The sequence below is a fragment of the Corticium candelabrum genome, chromosome 15 (assembly GCF_963422355.1).
Source record: "Corticium candelabrum chromosome 15, ooCorCand1.1, whole genome shotgun sequence".
NCBI classification, from domain to species: Eukaryota; Metazoa; Porifera; class Homoscleromorpha; order Homosclerophorida; family Plakinidae; genus Corticium; species Corticium candelabrum.
The window spans coordinates 4,181,820-4,199,125 of record NC_085099.1 but is presented as its reverse complement, the minus strand read 5'-3'; the positions used below and the strand labels follow the sequence as shown (position 1 = coordinate 4,199,125).

At 39.2% G+C, this 17,306-nt stretch overlaps 3 protein-coding genes across 3 annotated transcripts in view; all 3 read right to left on the bottom strand.

Annotated features, from left to right (window-relative positions):
* Window positions 1-626: 626 nt before the first annotated feature.
* LOC134190987 (CD109 antigen-like) lies at window positions 627-7,746 on the bottom strand. Its single transcript, XM_062659543.1, has 26 exons — window positions 7,590-7,746; window positions 7,482-7,519; window positions 7,261-7,420; window positions 7,028-7,080; window positions 6,943-6,960; window positions 6,818-6,869; window positions 6,363-6,447; window positions 6,196-6,301; window positions 5,896-6,120; window positions 5,640-5,825; window positions 5,465-5,566; window positions 5,331-5,393; window positions 5,043-5,258; window positions 4,605-4,976; window positions 4,356-4,531; window positions 4,057-4,288; window positions 3,527-3,736; window positions 3,339-3,465; window positions 3,101-3,277; window positions 2,234-2,315; window positions 1,918-2,170; window positions 1,662-1,854; window positions 1,408-1,601; window positions 1,182-1,337; window positions 1,040-1,105; window positions 627-977 (listed from the first exon to the last, which is right to left on the bottom strand). Exons 1-26 carry the CDS (start codon window positions 7,744-7,746, stop codon window positions 627-629), a joined length of 4,050 nt encoding a protein of 1,349 aa, XP_062515527.1.
* Window positions 7,747-10,565: 2,819 nt separating this feature from the next.
* Window positions 10,566-12,216, bottom strand: LOC134191472 (C3 and PZP-like alpha-2-macroglobulin domain-containing protein 8). Its single transcript, XM_062660089.1, has 8 exons — window positions 12,201-12,216; window positions 11,975-12,130; window positions 11,835-11,900; window positions 11,423-11,775; window positions 11,275-11,365; window positions 11,123-11,197; window positions 10,949-11,054; window positions 10,566-10,884 (listed from the first exon to the last, which is right to left on the bottom strand). The coding sequence occupies exons 2-8, from the start codon at window positions 12,041-12,043 to the stop codon at window positions 10,745-10,747; spliced, it is 900 nt and encodes a 299-aa protein (XP_062516073.1). The 5' UTR covers window positions 12,044-12,130; window positions 12,201-12,216; the 3' UTR covers window positions 10,566-10,744.
* A 480-nt stretch (window positions 12,217-12,696) lies between these two features.
* LOC134190986 (CD109 antigen-like) overlaps window positions 12,697-17,306 on the bottom strand; it is a 4,817-nt gene continuing 207 nt past the window's right edge. The window contains exons 2-15 of the mRNA XM_062659542.1: window positions 17,039-17,272; window positions 16,790-16,975; window positions 16,614-16,715; window positions 16,480-16,542; window positions 16,192-16,407; window positions 15,982-16,062; window positions 15,687-15,839; window positions 15,438-15,613; window positions 15,143-15,374; window positions 14,445-14,654; window positions 14,256-14,382; window positions 14,013-14,189; window positions 13,025-13,106; window positions 12,697-12,961 (exon numbers count right to left, since the gene is read on the bottom strand). Coding sequence (XP_062515526.1) covers window positions 12,697-12,961; window positions 13,025-13,106; window positions 14,013-14,189; window positions 14,256-14,382; window positions 14,445-14,654; window positions 15,143-15,374; window positions 15,438-15,613; window positions 15,687-15,839; window positions 15,982-16,062; window positions 16,192-16,407; window positions 16,480-16,542; window positions 16,614-16,715; window positions 16,790-16,975; window positions 17,039-17,248 — 2,280 coding nt within the window. The 5' untranslated portion in view covers window positions 17,249-17,272. The remainder of the gene's footprint in view (window positions 12,962-13,024; window positions 13,107-14,012; window positions 14,190-14,255; window positions 14,383-14,444; window positions 14,655-15,142; window positions 15,375-15,437; window positions 15,614-15,686; window positions 15,840-15,981; window positions 16,063-16,191; window positions 16,408-16,479; window positions 16,543-16,613; window positions 16,716-16,789; window positions 16,976-17,038; window positions 17,273-17,306) is intronic.

Sequence of the window (17,306 nt, the reverse complement as noted above, 5' to 3'; positions counted from 1 at the left end):
AACTACGTCTCCACCAATTATCTCTGCATCACATTCTTCTAGATTGTTGTTGGAAATTTCGTCAGGAGGATCGTACTTTACAGTTGTGCTAAAGTCTAGAGACAAAATAGGGCAAATAATTTTGTTCAAGTACAGAAAACCTTCAATAGTAAGCAATACCAGGTTGGTAGTACGAATACGCCCTGACATACGCTGGTCGAAGGTTTGCAACGCAGTGACTTCGTTTTTGCTCAAAATCGAAACACAACGGCTTGTCTTGAGGAAACTAAATATTAAGATGCTTATTAACAAGCGTAAATCATCAACGATAGAACCATGTAAGTTTTTCTGACTTCATCAAAATAGAAAGTGGTGACACGACGTTTAACTTCATATCGCATCAGACCGATCTCTGTCTTTGGAAATAACTGAAAAACAACGAAAACGATAACCACGATATAAAGAACATTATACGTGAACATTAAATGATAGTTTGTATATACTTGTTGAAGTAATATCGAGTCTGCTTGGAATCCCGACATCAGATCCACTTCAGTGATGACCATTCCCGGTTTTTCCTCTAGTCTCTTCCACCTACATTGGATGGGGATGTCACGTGTTTAGAAATTGTTTGAGTAGTCGACGTCTTACTTAAAACAGACATTCGTGATCAAAACTGTCGGTTGTTGTTGAGTTTCGTTTGCGAACGAAACGTTCTGTGTGGGTTTGTCCCTCGCGCTGTTCTCCTTCTTTGTTTCTCTCGAACGCCGTTCAATCTCTTTTTCAATTTCTTTGTCTATCTCGTCTATATCCGGATCTTCTTCCCAGAAGAGATCGTCAGGGTTCAGTAGTTCGTCGATTTCGTCTTGTGAGTTTCGTGTGAATCGATTCAAGTCAAACGTGATCTCGTCTAAGTTAAATGTTTTGGCTTTCACCGATACGTTTAGTTCGAACGAGTCGCTTGGATCGACGGTCGGAATGTTGTAGGTCAGATCGGCCTAAATTTCAACGAAGCAATAAGAGTGAATATAACATTATACATATTACAATTTTTTATCACCTGAAACAATACGTGACCGCTCCCAGTACTGCGTGCTTTCACATGGGTTGAATGGAATATGACGATCTACAGTTTACCATAAATATTACAATCCACCTTCTATTATCTATTATTCAAACTTAGTTTACAACGATTAGAATACCTCCTCTCTTTGAGTGATCAGTTTGTTGTGCTGGTCTACGCTAAACGTTTTGTTTATGTGATTCTTCGTTGTAACGTGAATAGCCACTTTGATCGAATCATCAGAGTAGAAATTTCGTGCAGCTCGAGAAAGCGCAAACAATGCCAATACCGTATCCTACAGTGCAAACCATCTCGTGCACATTGCTGTCTACGATATAACAGTATATACGTTGGCATGCAGTTACTTGAGTCGATCGATATCCGCCGCATTCGTCCATTTGCTCGCTCAACCACGAAACGACACAAACCGCGTCTGCTATTCTTTTTCTCTCCAGACAAGCCAAAATTACATAAGCAGCCGTCTGTATGCTCGTCGGGTGGTAGAGACATAGATATCGCAGTCTACATTGCTGTCCGAAAGACCAAAAGCACATGTCGTCTTGAGATAGTCTAACGTTACACGATCGAATAGATATATAAGTGACGATGACGGACTAACCTTTTTTGTCTGCAAGTGAGAATAGCTGGTTGATGAGTGTATCAGACTCTTCCTCGTTTGCCATGGCCAACGCGTACGCTACCATCGCCTTAGAATACGGGTTAACTACGTTGTCAATGTTTTTTAGAAGAAACGATATGCTCTTTCTAGTGACGTCGTCGATAAAAACGTTCCCATCATTGCATTGCAATTCCTAACAAGATATACAAACAAAGTTCTAGTAGATGACACGATTGTCACATTATAAATTAATTACCTTGTTTTTCAACTTGCGTTTTACTTCTAAAAGTGCCATTATGTTGTATGCCGTTAATTGTAATTGAACGGATTTTCCTGAGCCACGTGATGCACAATACAATCCTCCGGTTCCAACGTCGACCTTCACTCCTAGAGATCCGTCTTTACTTTGCTGATTTATCAACCAACAAAGCGATCGGCTCATCGATTCGACGTCTATGTACATGTACGGTAACGCTTGAGCATAAACGCGCATAACAAGAGCTGTCAGACTGCAAACAATGGGTTAGAATACCGGGGAAAATAGTTTCTTAATTTGATGTGCTTCGTCTTACCACAAGCTTCCTTTGCTACTGCCATCTCCGAAAGCAGCGTACGAGCCGTCTCTTCTTTGGTACGTCAATTCTCTCTGATAACCTTTTACAACAGGAGATATTAGAAAGTATTAAGTGTCCTAAACAATGGCTTCTTAAAAAGATTCTGTATTTTATACAAAGACGAGGAGTTAAGCGTATAGGAAATACATTCTAAAATATGATTTTTTGTTGCATTATTTGTGTGTCCTTTCTGAAACTTTCTATTTTGATGCATGCTATATAAGTGACATTGTTGTTAGTAAATGAGAGTGTCATTTGTTGTTTTAAACATATATAAGTGTATGGATGCAATTGACACATATTTGGGGATGAACATGAAGTTAAAAGGCAAGAAACAACGGTAAACGAGGAAAGCATAAAGTAGATAGGATTATAAATATATACGCTACCAAAGAATTCTAGGAAAGCATTACAGTTACTCAAGCAATCACATAAGCAAGTTATAGCTTTTCTATTAAGACTTGGCTTAACATTGCTTGCAAAGCACACTGCTTTATGTGCATAAGCGAACAGACGAGCTAATGTATCAATTTCGGAAGGTAATTGCAATTGCAGCTCTTTCTAAAAATGTTTCAATTTTGGACAAACTTTCTATAGGTGGGGTTTGCGACGAGATAGAATATTTCGTACTAGTTAGACGGAATGTGAAAATCATTTTCTAATAAACAACGAATACATCTCCTCAACAACACTGTGCGATGTCAACACAACGGGATCGCACGATTAAAATTGTGTATTGAATTTCGCTAGGCTAAACGTGCTCAACATATTTATTCAAAGTGTACCAAATAATTCTATTTTCTACTTTTGTTTGCGTACACGTACCTGTACTCATTATTTTTCTTGTCTTTTGCTCCGTTGCGGGCGTAAGGCTATCGGTTTCTACGAGATACTTTCTGATATAGACGGCTGGAGCAAAGTTGATCATGTTCTGTTCACCACATCCATATGGCATTCTTAAAAGGGAACCAAGGCAGTTTATGGTGGGACTCATGAAATCACCTAAAAAGTCGTGGCGTGTAATAGATGCCATAGGCATTAAATACATCAGGACCTCTCTTACCTGTTACAGACAAGACGACCCTAGCAGAACCATTTACAACATAATTCGGTAATTCCAGAGGAAATTCTAAATTAGTTGATGAAGAAACAAAAGCACTTTGAGAATCAATTTTTTCAACTCCTTCCGGCTGTTGAAATACCGATAATACATATTAGCGACAATTAACCATCATTGTTTGTTTGCCTTACTTCTACTAAAAGAGTCCTCAACACTGCGTCGGAATCGAACGAGGAATAGGCCGATATTTTGAAAGGAATGTATCCCAATTGTAACGGTACGATATGGAAACGAACGGTAGCGCTGTCTTTTGACTGAACTAAGATAGTCGTATTTCTCTTACTGCCGTCTCTGTAGGAAAATCTAAATTCTGATAATTGCTTCTCAAGTACCACCAACACCTGCAATACAGTCATTAGTAGTTACAGTACTATATACATACCTTACTATTGTGCTACATACCTTACTACAGTATATGCTAACAACTTTCAATACTTTTTTAGTTTACTTACTGGTAATAGACTTGCTGGATGCTTCTTGTCATGGTTTGTACAATATTGTAGGGAGGCAAGTCAATCAACCAATAAACGACAACCTTTACACGTTGACGTTAATGGTTTCAGAAATGTAAGAAAGAGATGTGCAATTGCTTTAATGCATATAGATTAATTTTCCGAGCTATTTGATTTTAATGTATGCTGTAATAGTTTACAAAACTTACTGTAAGATTTTCGTGATAATAATTAAAGACTGTAGCGATCACAGTCATTTCTTCTCCTCGAATGACCGAATATGGAAGACTGAGCGACACGAAAAATGATTGAAACGCTAAGACAGTTGCAGGCATCTCGGCTATTCCAAAAGCTGAAGATTCTGAGATAGCGAACGCGTCGGCCACCCACGTAGTGACAGTATCAGGAACTGTCAAGTTCAACACCACATGGCCGTTAGCACTGCATGGACGAAGAAACACCGAACATCTACATTACCTATACTTTGTTTCTTTGTAGATTAACGTACTCTGTAATGTGATCTTCCCACAGCCACGTTTCGGGAAAGAAAGTTCTTACTCTGCCAATGCCAGCTAGACCACCTTTCTCGTCTTCTCCGCCGTCACCCGAACCAACTTGTCGTTTGAAGCGATAAACTGTCTTCCCTCCAAAGTGGTAACTGCTTATGACTGCTATGCCTGCCGACTGTCCAACAATAGAATAGCAATATCGCAGTGTTTGCTTCTTTGCTTATTCGTGCACCTCGTGCATATCTTACTGGAAATGATTGAGGATATTCAGTGTTGGGCCACCACGATCTCCACCAGTCTCTCAAACCACCGGTTACCGGGTCGCTTAAACTATACAGACCCGTTTCGTCGTCGTCGGAAATGGTAGACTGAACGTCGTATTTTGACATTTCAGTTAATGCCTGCATGGGTAAGACGTTGACGGTCGACATTCGATCGTCTGATAAATATTCACCATGACATACATTCTCTGCAGTCATTTGATTTGTACATGAGGAAGGCACCAGATATACGCTTTTGTCTACTGTTGATAAACTGACCATCGAACCAGGATCTGCTGTTATCGACATCTGTATGTTTCTTCCAGGTTTTGTCTCATTTAAACTAAACGCCACGTTGACCTATAACGTAGAGCTGTTGTCTGAACAAGTATTTGGAAAGACATATATACAGCCTACTTCTCATACCTTGTGTTGAAAGCAGGGCTGCACTCTCAATGTGATGACATCAGCAATTGCGGTGTTTTTCTCTCCGATATAGTAAGAAACGAGATGAAACTGAGGAGTCATTGCGCAGCTGACATCAATAGAAATACTAAACTCATATACTCCCCAATACTTTCCAGACTTTTTCCCTTTCACTGTTTTAGTCCAGGAACGCAGAAGTGCTCCTTTTGAGGATGCCTTTTGAAGAGAAATAGAAACAGTGGAAACCAACATCTAGGTTTACCCGTACATGCAATCACCATATCTTACCAGCGAAAACAAATTTGTTTCGACTGCTTTAGTTGTGTAGAAGGTCAACTCATTGCTACCAGGCTACAAGTCAAAAACGTTAAAACAATAATCGAACAGACTGCATGGATAGACTCTGATTTGGTTTTTCCTACAAATAATAATTCTTCTTCTGATCTGGTGGTGATCTGAGGTTTACCGATGAAACCATTTACTTGAATTGTGTGAGTCGCTGTATTTGTGGAATCGACTATCGCCTAGATTATGTAAATGAAAAACTGTAAAATGTACAAAACTGTTTATAAAGTATGTTCAATTAAGTGTACTTACGTTTACGACGATGTCGTTACTAAAATGATTTCTCTGCAAAAACACTTCAAATTCTGCCGTACCGTTGATAGCCTCAACAACAGTAGAATAAATTTTTCTGTTTGATGGATATTGCGATACAAACAAGTCCAAGGTGATGTTTGTCCGATTGAAAAACGGCACCAAATCAGGAGTCATTACATTGACCTATGTAGGCAAATGTCGCTATATGAAGTAAAGTAATCTGTTAGGACCACACGTTAGTATTCGTATATACCTTAATGTTGAAAGGCAGTCCTGGTTTAAACATTCTGGGTAGGAAGCTGACAACATAATCATATTCAGATGCTACTGCCGTCTCTGTTGCGTTGATAGCTGTCTGTGTTCCTTTTTCTATTACTGTTACATTGAAGTCGACGTGGGACAAATATCGCTTATAGTAACTTCTAGATACATAAAAGTTCGATCCTATTAACATGTTGAAGTCAGTGATTCCATCGATCTGCATGTTGAAACAATATTTTAATTATTTAATTATATTTTTGCTGAAGAAAACGGCTTCATTAATCTATTTCACCTTTTTGCATGTTTGTGACGCACGTGTTCGAGGTAGATAACGATGATCGTATACAGATTTTGCAGTTAAACAAGCCACGCCTTTTACCGGTTTTCCATAAGTGTATCTAAATTGAAACTCACGTAGTTATGGAAATGCTGTCCTTCAACGTTACATGTTTATCTAACTTTGCTACAACCGTTACGGGAGCTGTCTTGTATGTAGTTACAATGTAAGGTGGAACAATGACTGTTACTTCGAATTTTGGTAGTACTGAAACACAACAGACAACACGAGGGTCACAATTGGAAAGAGCAAGACTATTTAATTGACATAATATGTAAATCAGTTTTGTACCGTATTCTTTGACTTGAAAACATGAAGTTTGAACTTTAGATTTCTCCTGCAAGACACAGAAGTTTTGTTACTTTTATGTATTAATTAATGACAGTAATCAAAGTCTTTGAGACAATACAGTAGCACTGCTGGTGGATATAGCACGAATACCGAAACGTTCCAAACTCCAGCAACTGGCTCGTCGGACAAGGGAAACGATAAAGGAATAATTCCTTACAAACAAATATTTATTGATGTTTGAGGCATCATATTGAAAACTTTAGTAAGAAATTTAAGGTTTAGTTACCTGTGAGCGGCGATTTGTCTATCCATTGTTGAACTTTAGTACCATGACCATCCTTTAAAAGAGTACAAAAGCGTGAAGTTCAATTTAGCTTTGACAGTTCAAAAGATGGATTGGATGAACTATACCGATATCTCTATGGTTACCTACATGTATATATAAACAATGAGCATATCAAAATTACAGTTTTGTACAGTGACAAGATAAACTCACGGTTTCTTTGTATGGTTTCATTTCGAAATCGAGGGCAACAATTCTCATTCGAACTAAACAGAAGAATGTGAAGAATACACAGTGAATGCAGTTTTGGATAGGGCAATATATGCCTAACATAGAAGTTGTGACTATAAAACAATGCCTTTCCCTATGTTGTGTTATGGACAACGTCGCTTTACAATCTATGCAAGACATTCCTTTTTATGTAGCCGTTATAAGATTGTCTTTACCTGTTTGTCCAGGCTTGTAAACTGGCTTATCAGTTTGAATAAATATCGTTGGACCCTTTGGCGCCACACCCACAATAGCACTTTCACTGAAGAAAGTTTTGTCGCCAGAAACAGCGGAGACGTCGAGTCGGTACTGAGAAGATAGAACATCGGACGGAATCTAGGGAAATGACTGTTTGTTCATTCATTATGAAAACTTGATGTAGTCGTTGTCGTTTTACTTCGAGCGACACCCACACTTCATCAACATTCGTCAACTCTGTAAATAGATTAATATCAATGGAACAAATAGTGGAAATGAGTTTATGCGCAGTCTAACTCTAATGTACCATCTAGTCCTGTATCAACAGTACGGTCAGCTTCACATATCAACTGCGAGTTGGTTGGGTCGAGCAACTGAGCTCTAACTTGAACGGTTTCCTTTGGCATTGACATTAACATTACATTCACTCTCGCAACAGAGCCTTGACGCAGCAATCCTGACATTGCAATCGTATACCCGTGACAACAACTTGAAACAGTAATAATTATTAATTGGTAAGCTAACGACAAGCTTTTCAGTGTTAAACGAATTGTTAAACTTAATGTCGCTGATTATAATGCCGGTTCGCAAGCATTTGACATTAGACTGATTGGATCATGCAGAGGTCAAAATTATGGCTAGTTATAAAGTTGATAAATATGAAACAAAGACAATGAGACAATGGCTGTCTTGAAGTGTTTGTGGTTTGTGCATGTCATCAGTGTTGCAGTCTCTAGGTTTGAATGTTGCTCATGGTCAGCATTTTGTGAAAGCACGTGTGATTAAATAACACGAAAGACAAATTCGACCTCAGCCTTTTGCTCTCAAATAATCAGTTCTTCTGACCTAGCTGTGCTATTAAGAATATATAATATCATTAACCATACCCTAGACATTAAAGAACCAGCGGATCCGATATGGCGCAATAGAATGCTTTATCTAGTGTACAGTGTGTGTGTGTGTGTGTGTGTGTGTGTGTGTGTGTGTGTGTGTGTGTGTGTGTGTGTGTGTGTGTGTGTGTGTGTGTGTGTGTGTGTGTGTGTGTGTGTGTGTGTGTGTGTGAACTCGACCCCATCCAGTATGCAGAGTGTCTAGGCTAATGCTGTTGGCAGCGTTCAGGTGTATATACACGCGTATTGTAACAGCAATCGCCTAAAGAATAGAAATTTCAGAGATCGGTTCACTTTGCGAAGCTGCTATCACAAGCTAAGTTGAATTAAAAATACGAACATGATTCTTGAGTAATATTCGCGCAAACTAATCTATTTAGTACATACGGTAGTCTCGCGTAGCCAGACTATCTCCTGTCGCGTCATACTTTCGTGGAGAATGAGTCTAGTGAAGTATTTTTGAAGTTCCCCTTCACCGATTTGGTTTCCTAGTTGGAAAGATCAGATCGTTATCCTCACGTCATCTCGGTTGATGCCATGTAGCTCTAGCTTTTCCATCTATCAACTGCTCTGGACTATCGTTGGTGGTCCTTCCACGTGAGAGAACCACGTGACCTTTTTCTTCTGCCGACACGTGTAAAACCACATGTTTTTATGAACACGTGACAGCTAACTCACCTTGTGTTGCTAGAGCGGTGTACCAGACCTACCGCGCAAGAAGACTGAGCTGAGGCATCAACGAGTCTACGCACATGTAACCTTGGCGTCTTAGTAAAGGTAGTTCTCGATCCTCGGCGCTGCACGGTCAGGGAGGTCGAGGCCCATGAGTTTAACAGTACCCGGATTATCGCAGGAAACTCACACGTATCTCAAGAACAAAGGTTGGTGTTGTTCCCAATGAATTTGCTTGAGCAAGCTAAAAGTGACGGTAATACTTTTCACGAGCACTCCGACGTCCAATTTCGAATGTCTTGTGATCTGATGAAATAATATCTGAAACCGCAGAGAGAAGAAAGTATTCTAGACTTTGGCTGCGATACCAGAAGGCTTGCAGTAGAGTTAGCATCGAGAGTCGGTAAATCAGGACGAGTAGTCGGTGTAGATATCAGCGAGAGAAGAATAGCGTTAGCTAGAGCAGAGCTAATCAGATTACACAGCAGTCACGTGCCACTGACATTTGTACAGGGAAGCATAAAAAAGCGATGAGACTTGGGCCGTTTGATGGAATCTTGAGCAACATGGTATTTCAATGGATTAAACCTGTCTCTTATTTCCTACCCAGACTCAAGACAGATTTATTTTCAGAGACATTCTTTCTCTATTATCGCCTTCAGAATGTCTGGACTCGGTCTGGGGCATCTGTCTTGACTCAGTTTCAACCTGGTTGCAGCTCTGTACTGATGTTGGATTTGATATAGAGATGTCTGATGTCAAAATGGGCAAAGAGGAAGCGCCGACTGTCGAAGATCTGGTTGCACTGGTGGAAGCTGCTGTTCCATCTTTCAAATCTTATATGTTGAGAGAGAAAGACGTGGAATGTCTCAAGCAGCTGTACAGGTCAGATTCTCATGAGAAAATTTGATATCAATTTAGAGTGTTCACAGTGTTGGCAAAGAAAGCTTTGTAATATATTAAGTTAATTAATACTAAATAGATAGCTATTGTGTTTTGAGTAGTAGAGTAACTGGTTTACGGGTGGTTTCTTTGTTTAATTTCATTTTCTATATGGCAAAATAGGACAAAGTTAGATGAGGTAGGCGAATAGACATTAGTAATTCTATTAATTCTCCGGTCCAGCCAGCATTATCAGCTGGTGTTATTGAGTTGAGAGTAAAGTCTCGACCAGAGCTCCTGCTCTTCATTTCTCTGTTCTGTGATTGCTTGACATGTAGTGTCATAACTATTATCTGTAGTAGAAAATATCTCTTCCGGCTATATTGGTCAAACATTCAGGGACCCGTATGGGGAAGGCTTTTAAAAGTGCATGAGCTTATATATGTGTTTTGTCGCTTATACATATAGTGTTCAATTTGCATTGTGACACATTTCTACGTGTAACTTGGATTACATTTGCGAGTTTCTACTGCAGTGAGACATTCTACACAGCCACACCGTATTCCCTACTTTTCTGCATTATATATGTGTGTGTGTGTGTGTGTGTGTGTGTGTGTGTGTGTGTGTGTGTGTGTGTGTGTGTGTGTGTGTGTGTTTGTGTGTGTGTGTGTGTGTGTGTGTGTGTGTGTGTGTGTGTGTGTGTGTGTGTGTGTGTGTGTGTGTGTGTGTGTGTGTGTGTGTGTCTATACGGTATTATGCTATAGATAATTATCTCATACATATTTTCAATAACACTTACAGGTCAGAAGAACTGGTGGTTTGACAGCTCTGAAAGCAACAGATCGAACATGTTGATTTTAAGACTGTTTTATCATGCTAACAATTACATGTTCTCACAAACTGCTGAGCAATAGTCAAACATAAAGACTGCAACACTAAAGACACACATCAGTAGCAAAGAAAAATTCAGGACAGCCATTGTTTCATTGTCGTTGTTTCATGTTCATCAAATTTCTAACTAACCAAAATTTTGACCTCCACCTGATCCAGAAGAGGATATTTCAACTACGTCTCCACTAATGATCTCTGCATCACATTCTTCTAGATTGTTGTTGGAAATGTCCTCAGGAGGATCGTACTTTACAGTTGTACTGAAGTCTAGAGACAAAATCGAGCAAATAATTTTGTTCAAGTAGAGAAAATCTACAGTAATAAGCAATACCCGGTTGGTAGTACGAGTACGCCCTGACATACGCTGGTCGAAGGTTTGCAATGCAGTGACTTCGTTTTTGCTCAAAACTGAAACACAACGGCCTGTCTTGAGGAAACTAAATATTAAAGATGCTTATTAACAAGGGTATTGCATCAACGATAATACTGCGTAAGTTTGTCTGACTTCATCAAAATAGAAAGTAACGACACGACGTTTAACTTCATATCGCATCAGGCCGATCTCTGTCTTTGGAAATAACTGAAATAACAACGAAAACGATAACCGCGATCTAGAGAACATTATACGTGAACATTAAAATGATAGTTTGTATATACTTGTTGAAGTAATATCGAGTCTGCTTGGAATCCCGACAACAGACCCACTTCAATGATGACCATTCCCGGTTTTTCCTCTAGTCTCTTCCACCTACATTGGATAGAGATGTCACGTGTTTAGACATTGTTTGCGTAGTCGACATCTTACTTAAAACAGACATTCGTGATCAAAACTGTCGGGTGTTGTTGTTGTTGCGTTTCGTTTGCGAATGAAACGGTCTGAGTGGGCGTGTTCCTCTCGTTTTTCTCCTCCTCTGTTTCTCTCGAATGCCGTTCGATCTCTTTTTCAATTTCTTTGTCTATCTCGTCTATATCCGGATCTTCTTTCCAAAAGAGATCGTCAGGGTTCGGTAGTTCGTCGATTTCGTCTTGTGAGTTTCGTGTGAATCGATTCAAGTCAAACGTGATCTCGTCTAAGTTAAATGCTTTGGCTTTCACCGATACGTTTAGTTGGAACGAGTCGCTTGGATCGACGTTAGGAATGTTGTAGGTCAGATCGGCCTAAATGTCCACGAAGTAATAAGAGTGAATATAACATTATATGTTAGAATTTTTATCACCTGAAACAATACGTGACCGCTCCCAGTACCGCGTGCTTTTACATGGGTGGAATGGAATATGATGATCTACCGTTTACCACAAATATTTCAATCCAATTTATATCTATTATTCAAACTTAGTTTTAGAGCCATTAGAATACCTCCTCTTTTCGAGTGATCAGTTTGTTATTATCGTTGACTTGAAACGTTTTGTTTATGTAATTCTCCATTGTAACGTGAAGGGCCACTTTGATCGAATCATCAGAGTATAGTTTTCGTGCAGCTTTAGAAAGCGCAAACAATGCCAATACCGTATCCTACAGTACAAACCATCTCGTGCACGTTTCTGTCTATGATATAACAGTATATACGTAGACATGCAGTTACTTGAGTCGATCGATATCCGCCGCATCCGTCCATCTGCTCGCTCAACCACGAAACGATACAAACCGTCTCTGCTATTCTGTCTCTCTCCACACATGCCAGAATTACATAAGCAGCCGTCTGTATGCTCGACGGTTGGTAGCGACATCTATATGACCGTCTACATTGCTGTCCGAGAGACCAAAAGCACGTATCGCCTTGAGATAGTCTATCGTTACACAATCGAATAGATAGAAGTGACGATGACGCACTAACCTTTTCTGTCTGCAAGTGAGAATAGCTGGTCAATGAGTGCATCTGACTCTTCCTCGTTTGCCATGGCCAGCGCGTACGCTACCATCGCCTTAGAATACGGGTTAACTACGTTGTCAATGTTTCTTAGTAGAAACAATATGCTCTTTCTAGCGACGTCGTCGATAACAACGTTGCCATCATTGCATTGCAATTCCTAACAAGATATACAAACAACATTCTAGTAGATGGCATGATTGTCTCATTATCAATGAATTACCTTGTTTTTCAATTTGCGTTTCACTTCTAAAAGTGCCATTATGTTGTATGCCGTTAATTCTAATTGAACAGTTTCTTTTGAGCCGACCGATGCACAATACAATCCTCCGTGTATGACGTCAACTTTCACTCCTAGAGATCCGTCCTCACTTTGCTGATTTATCAACCAACAAAGCGACCGGCTCATCGATTCGATGTCGATGTACATGTACGGTAACGCTTGAGCATAAACACGCATAACGAGAGCTGTCAGACTGCAAACAATGGGTTAGAATATCGGAAAAAATAGTTTCTTAATTTGATGTGCTTCGTTCTACCACAAGCTTCCTTTCCTACTGCGATCTCCGAAAGCAGCGTACGAGCCGTCTCTTCTTTGGTACGTCAATTCTCTCTGATAACCTTTTACAACAGGAGATTTTAGAAAGTAGTAAGTGCTCTAAACAATAGCTTCTTAAAAGGTTCTGTAGTTTTATACGAAGGCGAGGAGTTAAGCGTAAATGAAATAAAGTTATTTATCCTTCCTGAAAACCTTCTATTCTACATGATGCATGCTATTTGAGTGACATTCTTGTTTGTAAATAAGAATGTCGTTGGTTGTTTTAAACATATATAAGTGTATGGCATGCAGTAGAAACATGTCTCGGGATGAACATGAAGCTAAAAGGCAAAAAACAACTGTAAACGAAGAAAGAATAGAATAGGTAAGATTATAAATATATACGCTACCAAAGAATTGTAAGAAAGCATTACATTTACTCAAGCCATCACATACGCAAGTTATAGCTTTTCTATGAAGACTTGACTAAACATTGCTTGCAAAGCAAACTGCTCTGTTTATATAAGCGAGCAGACGAGCTAATGTATCAATTTCGGAAGGTAATTGCATTTGCATCTCTTTCTAAAGATGTTTTAAATTTGGACGAACTTTCTATATGTGGGGTTTGCGACGAGATAGAATATTTCGCACTAGTTGGACTGAATATGAAAATGTGTCTGCTTTTGAACACAGTGTCAAGTATGAGGCGATATTACAGCGTCCTATCAGAACACAACGATGATTGGATGGCGTCACTATCTTTGCAGAACAATTACGGTCAAAGTAATTCTGAATACGTGCAAACGGAGCTCTGATCATTTTTAAATGAACAACGAATACATCTCCTCAATAGCACTGTCCGATGTCGACACAACGGCATCGCATAATTAATATAGTTTATTGAATTTAGCAAGTGTAAACCTGCTCAACATACTTATTGAAACTGTATCAAATAATTCTATTTTCAAATTTTGTTTACCTACACGTACCTGTACTCATTATTTTTCTCGTGTTTTGGTCCGTCGCGGGCGTAAGGCTATCGGTTTCTACGAGATACTTTCTGATATAGACGGCTGGAGCAAAGTTGATCATGTTCTGTTCTCCACATCCATATGGCATTCTTAAAAGGGAACCAAGGCAGCTTATGGCGGGACCTATGAAATCACCTAAAAACGTCGTAGCGTGTAATACATACCATCGGCATTAAATACAAGCACCAGGAACTCTCTTACCTGTCATAGACAAGACGACCCTAGCGGAACCATTGACGACATAATTCGGCAATTCCAGAGGAAATTCTAAATTAGTTGATGAAGAAACAAAAGCACTTTGAGAATCACGTTTTTCAACTCCTTCCGGCTGATGAAAATAGCATTAAGACAAATTACCGACAATTAACCATCATTGTTTGTTTGCCTTACTTCTACTAAAAGAGTCCTCAACACTGCGTCGGAATCTAATGAGGAATAGGCCAATACTTTGAGCGGAATGTATCCCAATTGCAACGGTACGATATGGAAACGAACGGTAGCGCTGTCTTTTGACTGAACTAAGATAGTCGTATTTCTCTTACTGCCGTCTCCGTCGGAAAATCTAAATTCTGATAATTGCTTCTCAAGTACCACCAACACCTGCAATATACAGTCGGTAGTAGTTACAGTACTACATACATACATACCTTACTACAGTACTACATATCTTACTACGGTACTACATACCTTACTACGGTACTACATACCTTATTATGGTACTACATACCTTTCTACGGTACTACGTACCTTACTAAAGTACTACATGCCTTACTACAGTACTACATACATTACTACAGTACGACATACCATACTACAGTACTACATACATTACTACAGCAATACATACTTACTACTGTATATGCTAACAACTTTCAACAATTTTTGTTAACTGATAATCGACTTGCTGGATGCTTCTTGTCATGGTTTGTAGAGGCAAGTCAATCAACTAACACACGACAACGTTTACACGATGACGTTGATGGTTTCAGAAATGTAAGAAAGGGATGTATAATTGCTCAAATGAATATAGATTAATTTTCCGAGCTATTGAATTTTTAATATATGCTATAATTGTTTATAAAACTTACCGTGAGATTTTCGTGATAATAATTAAAGACTGTAGCGATCACAGTCATCTCTTCTCCTCGAATGACCGAATATGGAAGACTGAGCGACACGAAAAATGGTTGAAACGCTAAGACAGTTGCAGGCATCTCGGCTATTCCAAAAGTTGAAGATTCTGAGATAGCGAACGCGTCGGCCACCCACGTAGTGACAGTATCAGGAACTGTCAAGTTCAACACCACATGGCCGTTAGCACTGGACAAAGAAACACGCCACATCTACATTACCTATACTTTGTTTCTTTGAAGATGAACTTACTCTGCGATGTGATCTTCCCACAGCCACGTTTCGGGAAAGAAAGTTCTTACTCTGCCAATGCCAGCTAAACCACCTTCCTCGTCTTCTCCGCCGTCACCCGAACCAACTTGACGTTTGAAGCGATAAACCTTTTTACCTTCAAAGTGGTAACTGCTCATGACTGCTATACCTGCCGCCTGTTCAACAATAGAATAGCAATATCGCAGTGTTTGCTTCTTTGCTTATTCGTGCACCTCATGCATATCTTACTCGAAATGATTGAGGAAATTCAGCGTTGGGCCACCACGATCTCCACCAGTCTCTCAAACCACCGGTTACTGGGTTGCTTAAACTATACAAACTCGATTCGTCGTCGTCGGAAATGCTAGAATGAACGTCGTATTTTGACATTTCAGCTAATACCTACATGGGCAAGACGTTGACGGTCAACGTCCGATCGTCAGATAAATAGTATACACCATGACAATACATTTTCTGCAGTCATTTGATTTGTACAAGAGGAAGGCACCAGATATACGCTTTTGTCTACTGCTGATAAACTGACCATCGAACCAGGATCTGCTGTTATCGACATTTGTATGTTTCTTCCAGGTTTTGTCTCATTTAAGTTAAAAGCCACGTTGACCTATAATGTAGAGCTGTTGTCTGAACAAGTATTTAGAAAGACATATATATATATATATATATATATATATATATATATATATATATATATATATATATATATATATATATATATGCTTACTGCTCATACCTTGTGTTGAAAACAGGGCTGCACTCTCAATGTGATGACATCAGCAATTGCGGTGTTTTTCTCTCCGATATAGTAGGAAACGAGATGAAACTGAGGAGTCATTGCACAGCTGACATCAATAGAAATACGAAATTCGTATAATCCCAAATACTTTCCAGACTTTTTCGCTTTCACTGTTTTAGTCCAGGAACGCAGAAGTGCTCCTTTTGAGGATGACTTTTGAAGAGAAATATAAACAGAGGAAACCAACATCTAGGTTTACCAGTGCATGCAATCACCATATCTTACCAGCAAAAACAAATTTGTTTCGACCGCTTGAGTTGTGTAGAATGTCAACTCATTGCTACCAGGCTACAAGTCAAAAACGTTAAAATAATAATCGAGCAGACTGCATGGATAGACTCTGATTTGGTTTTTCCTACAAATAATAATTCTTCTTCTGATCTGGTGGTGATCTGAGGTTTACCGATAAAACCATTTACTTGAATTGTGTGTATGGCTGTATTTGCGGAATCGACTATCGCCTAGATTATGTAAGTGAAAAACTGTAAAATGTACAAAACTGTTTACCAAAGTATTTATAATTAAGTGTACTTACCTTTACGACGATGTCGTTACTAAAATGATTTCTTTCCAAAAACACTTCAAATTCTGCCGTACCGTTGATAGCCTCAACAACAGTAGAATGAATTTTTCTGTTTGATGGATATTGCGATACAAAAAAGTCCAAGGTGACGTTGGTTCGATTGAAAAACGGCACCAAATCAGGAGTCATTACATTGACCTATATAGGCAAATGTCGATATCTGAAGTAAAGTAATCTGGAGGACCACACGATAGTATATACCTTTAGGGTGAAAGGCAGTCCTGGTTTAAACATTCTGGGTGATCCCGGTAGGAAGCTGGCAACATAATCATATTCGGATGTTACTACCGTCTCTGTTGAATTGATTGCTGTCTGTGTTCCTTTTTCTATTACTGTTACATTGAACTCGACGTGGGACAAATATCGCTTATAGTAGATTCTAGATACATAAAAGTTTGATCCTAGTAACATGTTGAAGTTGGTAATTCCATCGATCTGCATGTTGAAAAATATTCAATTGTTTAATTTC

Excerpts from the sequence above, each read along its gene's own strand:
- LOC134191472 (XM_062660089.1), bottom strand. The coding sequence starts at position 12,043 with ATGGAGAATTACATAAACAAAACGTTTCAAGTCAACGATAATAACAAA. Across the intron at positions 11,776-11,834 it reads GCGGTCACGTATTGTTTCAG|GCCGATCTGACCTACAACAT; the intron begins GTGATAAAAATT and ends GTGGACATTTAG. Across the intron at positions 11,055-11,122 it reads TTACTTTCTATTTTGATGAA|TTTCCTCAAGACAGGCCGTT; the intron begins GTCAGACAAACT and ends TTTAATATTTAG.
- LOC134190987 (XM_062659543.1), bottom strand. The coding sequence starts at position 7,746 with ATGTCAGGATTGCTGCGTCAAGGCTCTGTTGCGAGAGTGAATGTAATG. Across the intron at positions 1,602-1,661 it reads CTCACTTGCAGACAAAAAAG|ACGACATGTGCTTTTGGTCT; the intron begins GTTAGTCCGTCA and ends GACTATCTCAAG. Across the intron at positions 1,106-1,181 it reads TGATCACTCAAAGAGAGGAG|ATCGTCATATTCCATTCAAC; the intron begins GTATTCTAATCG and ends GGTAAACTGTAG.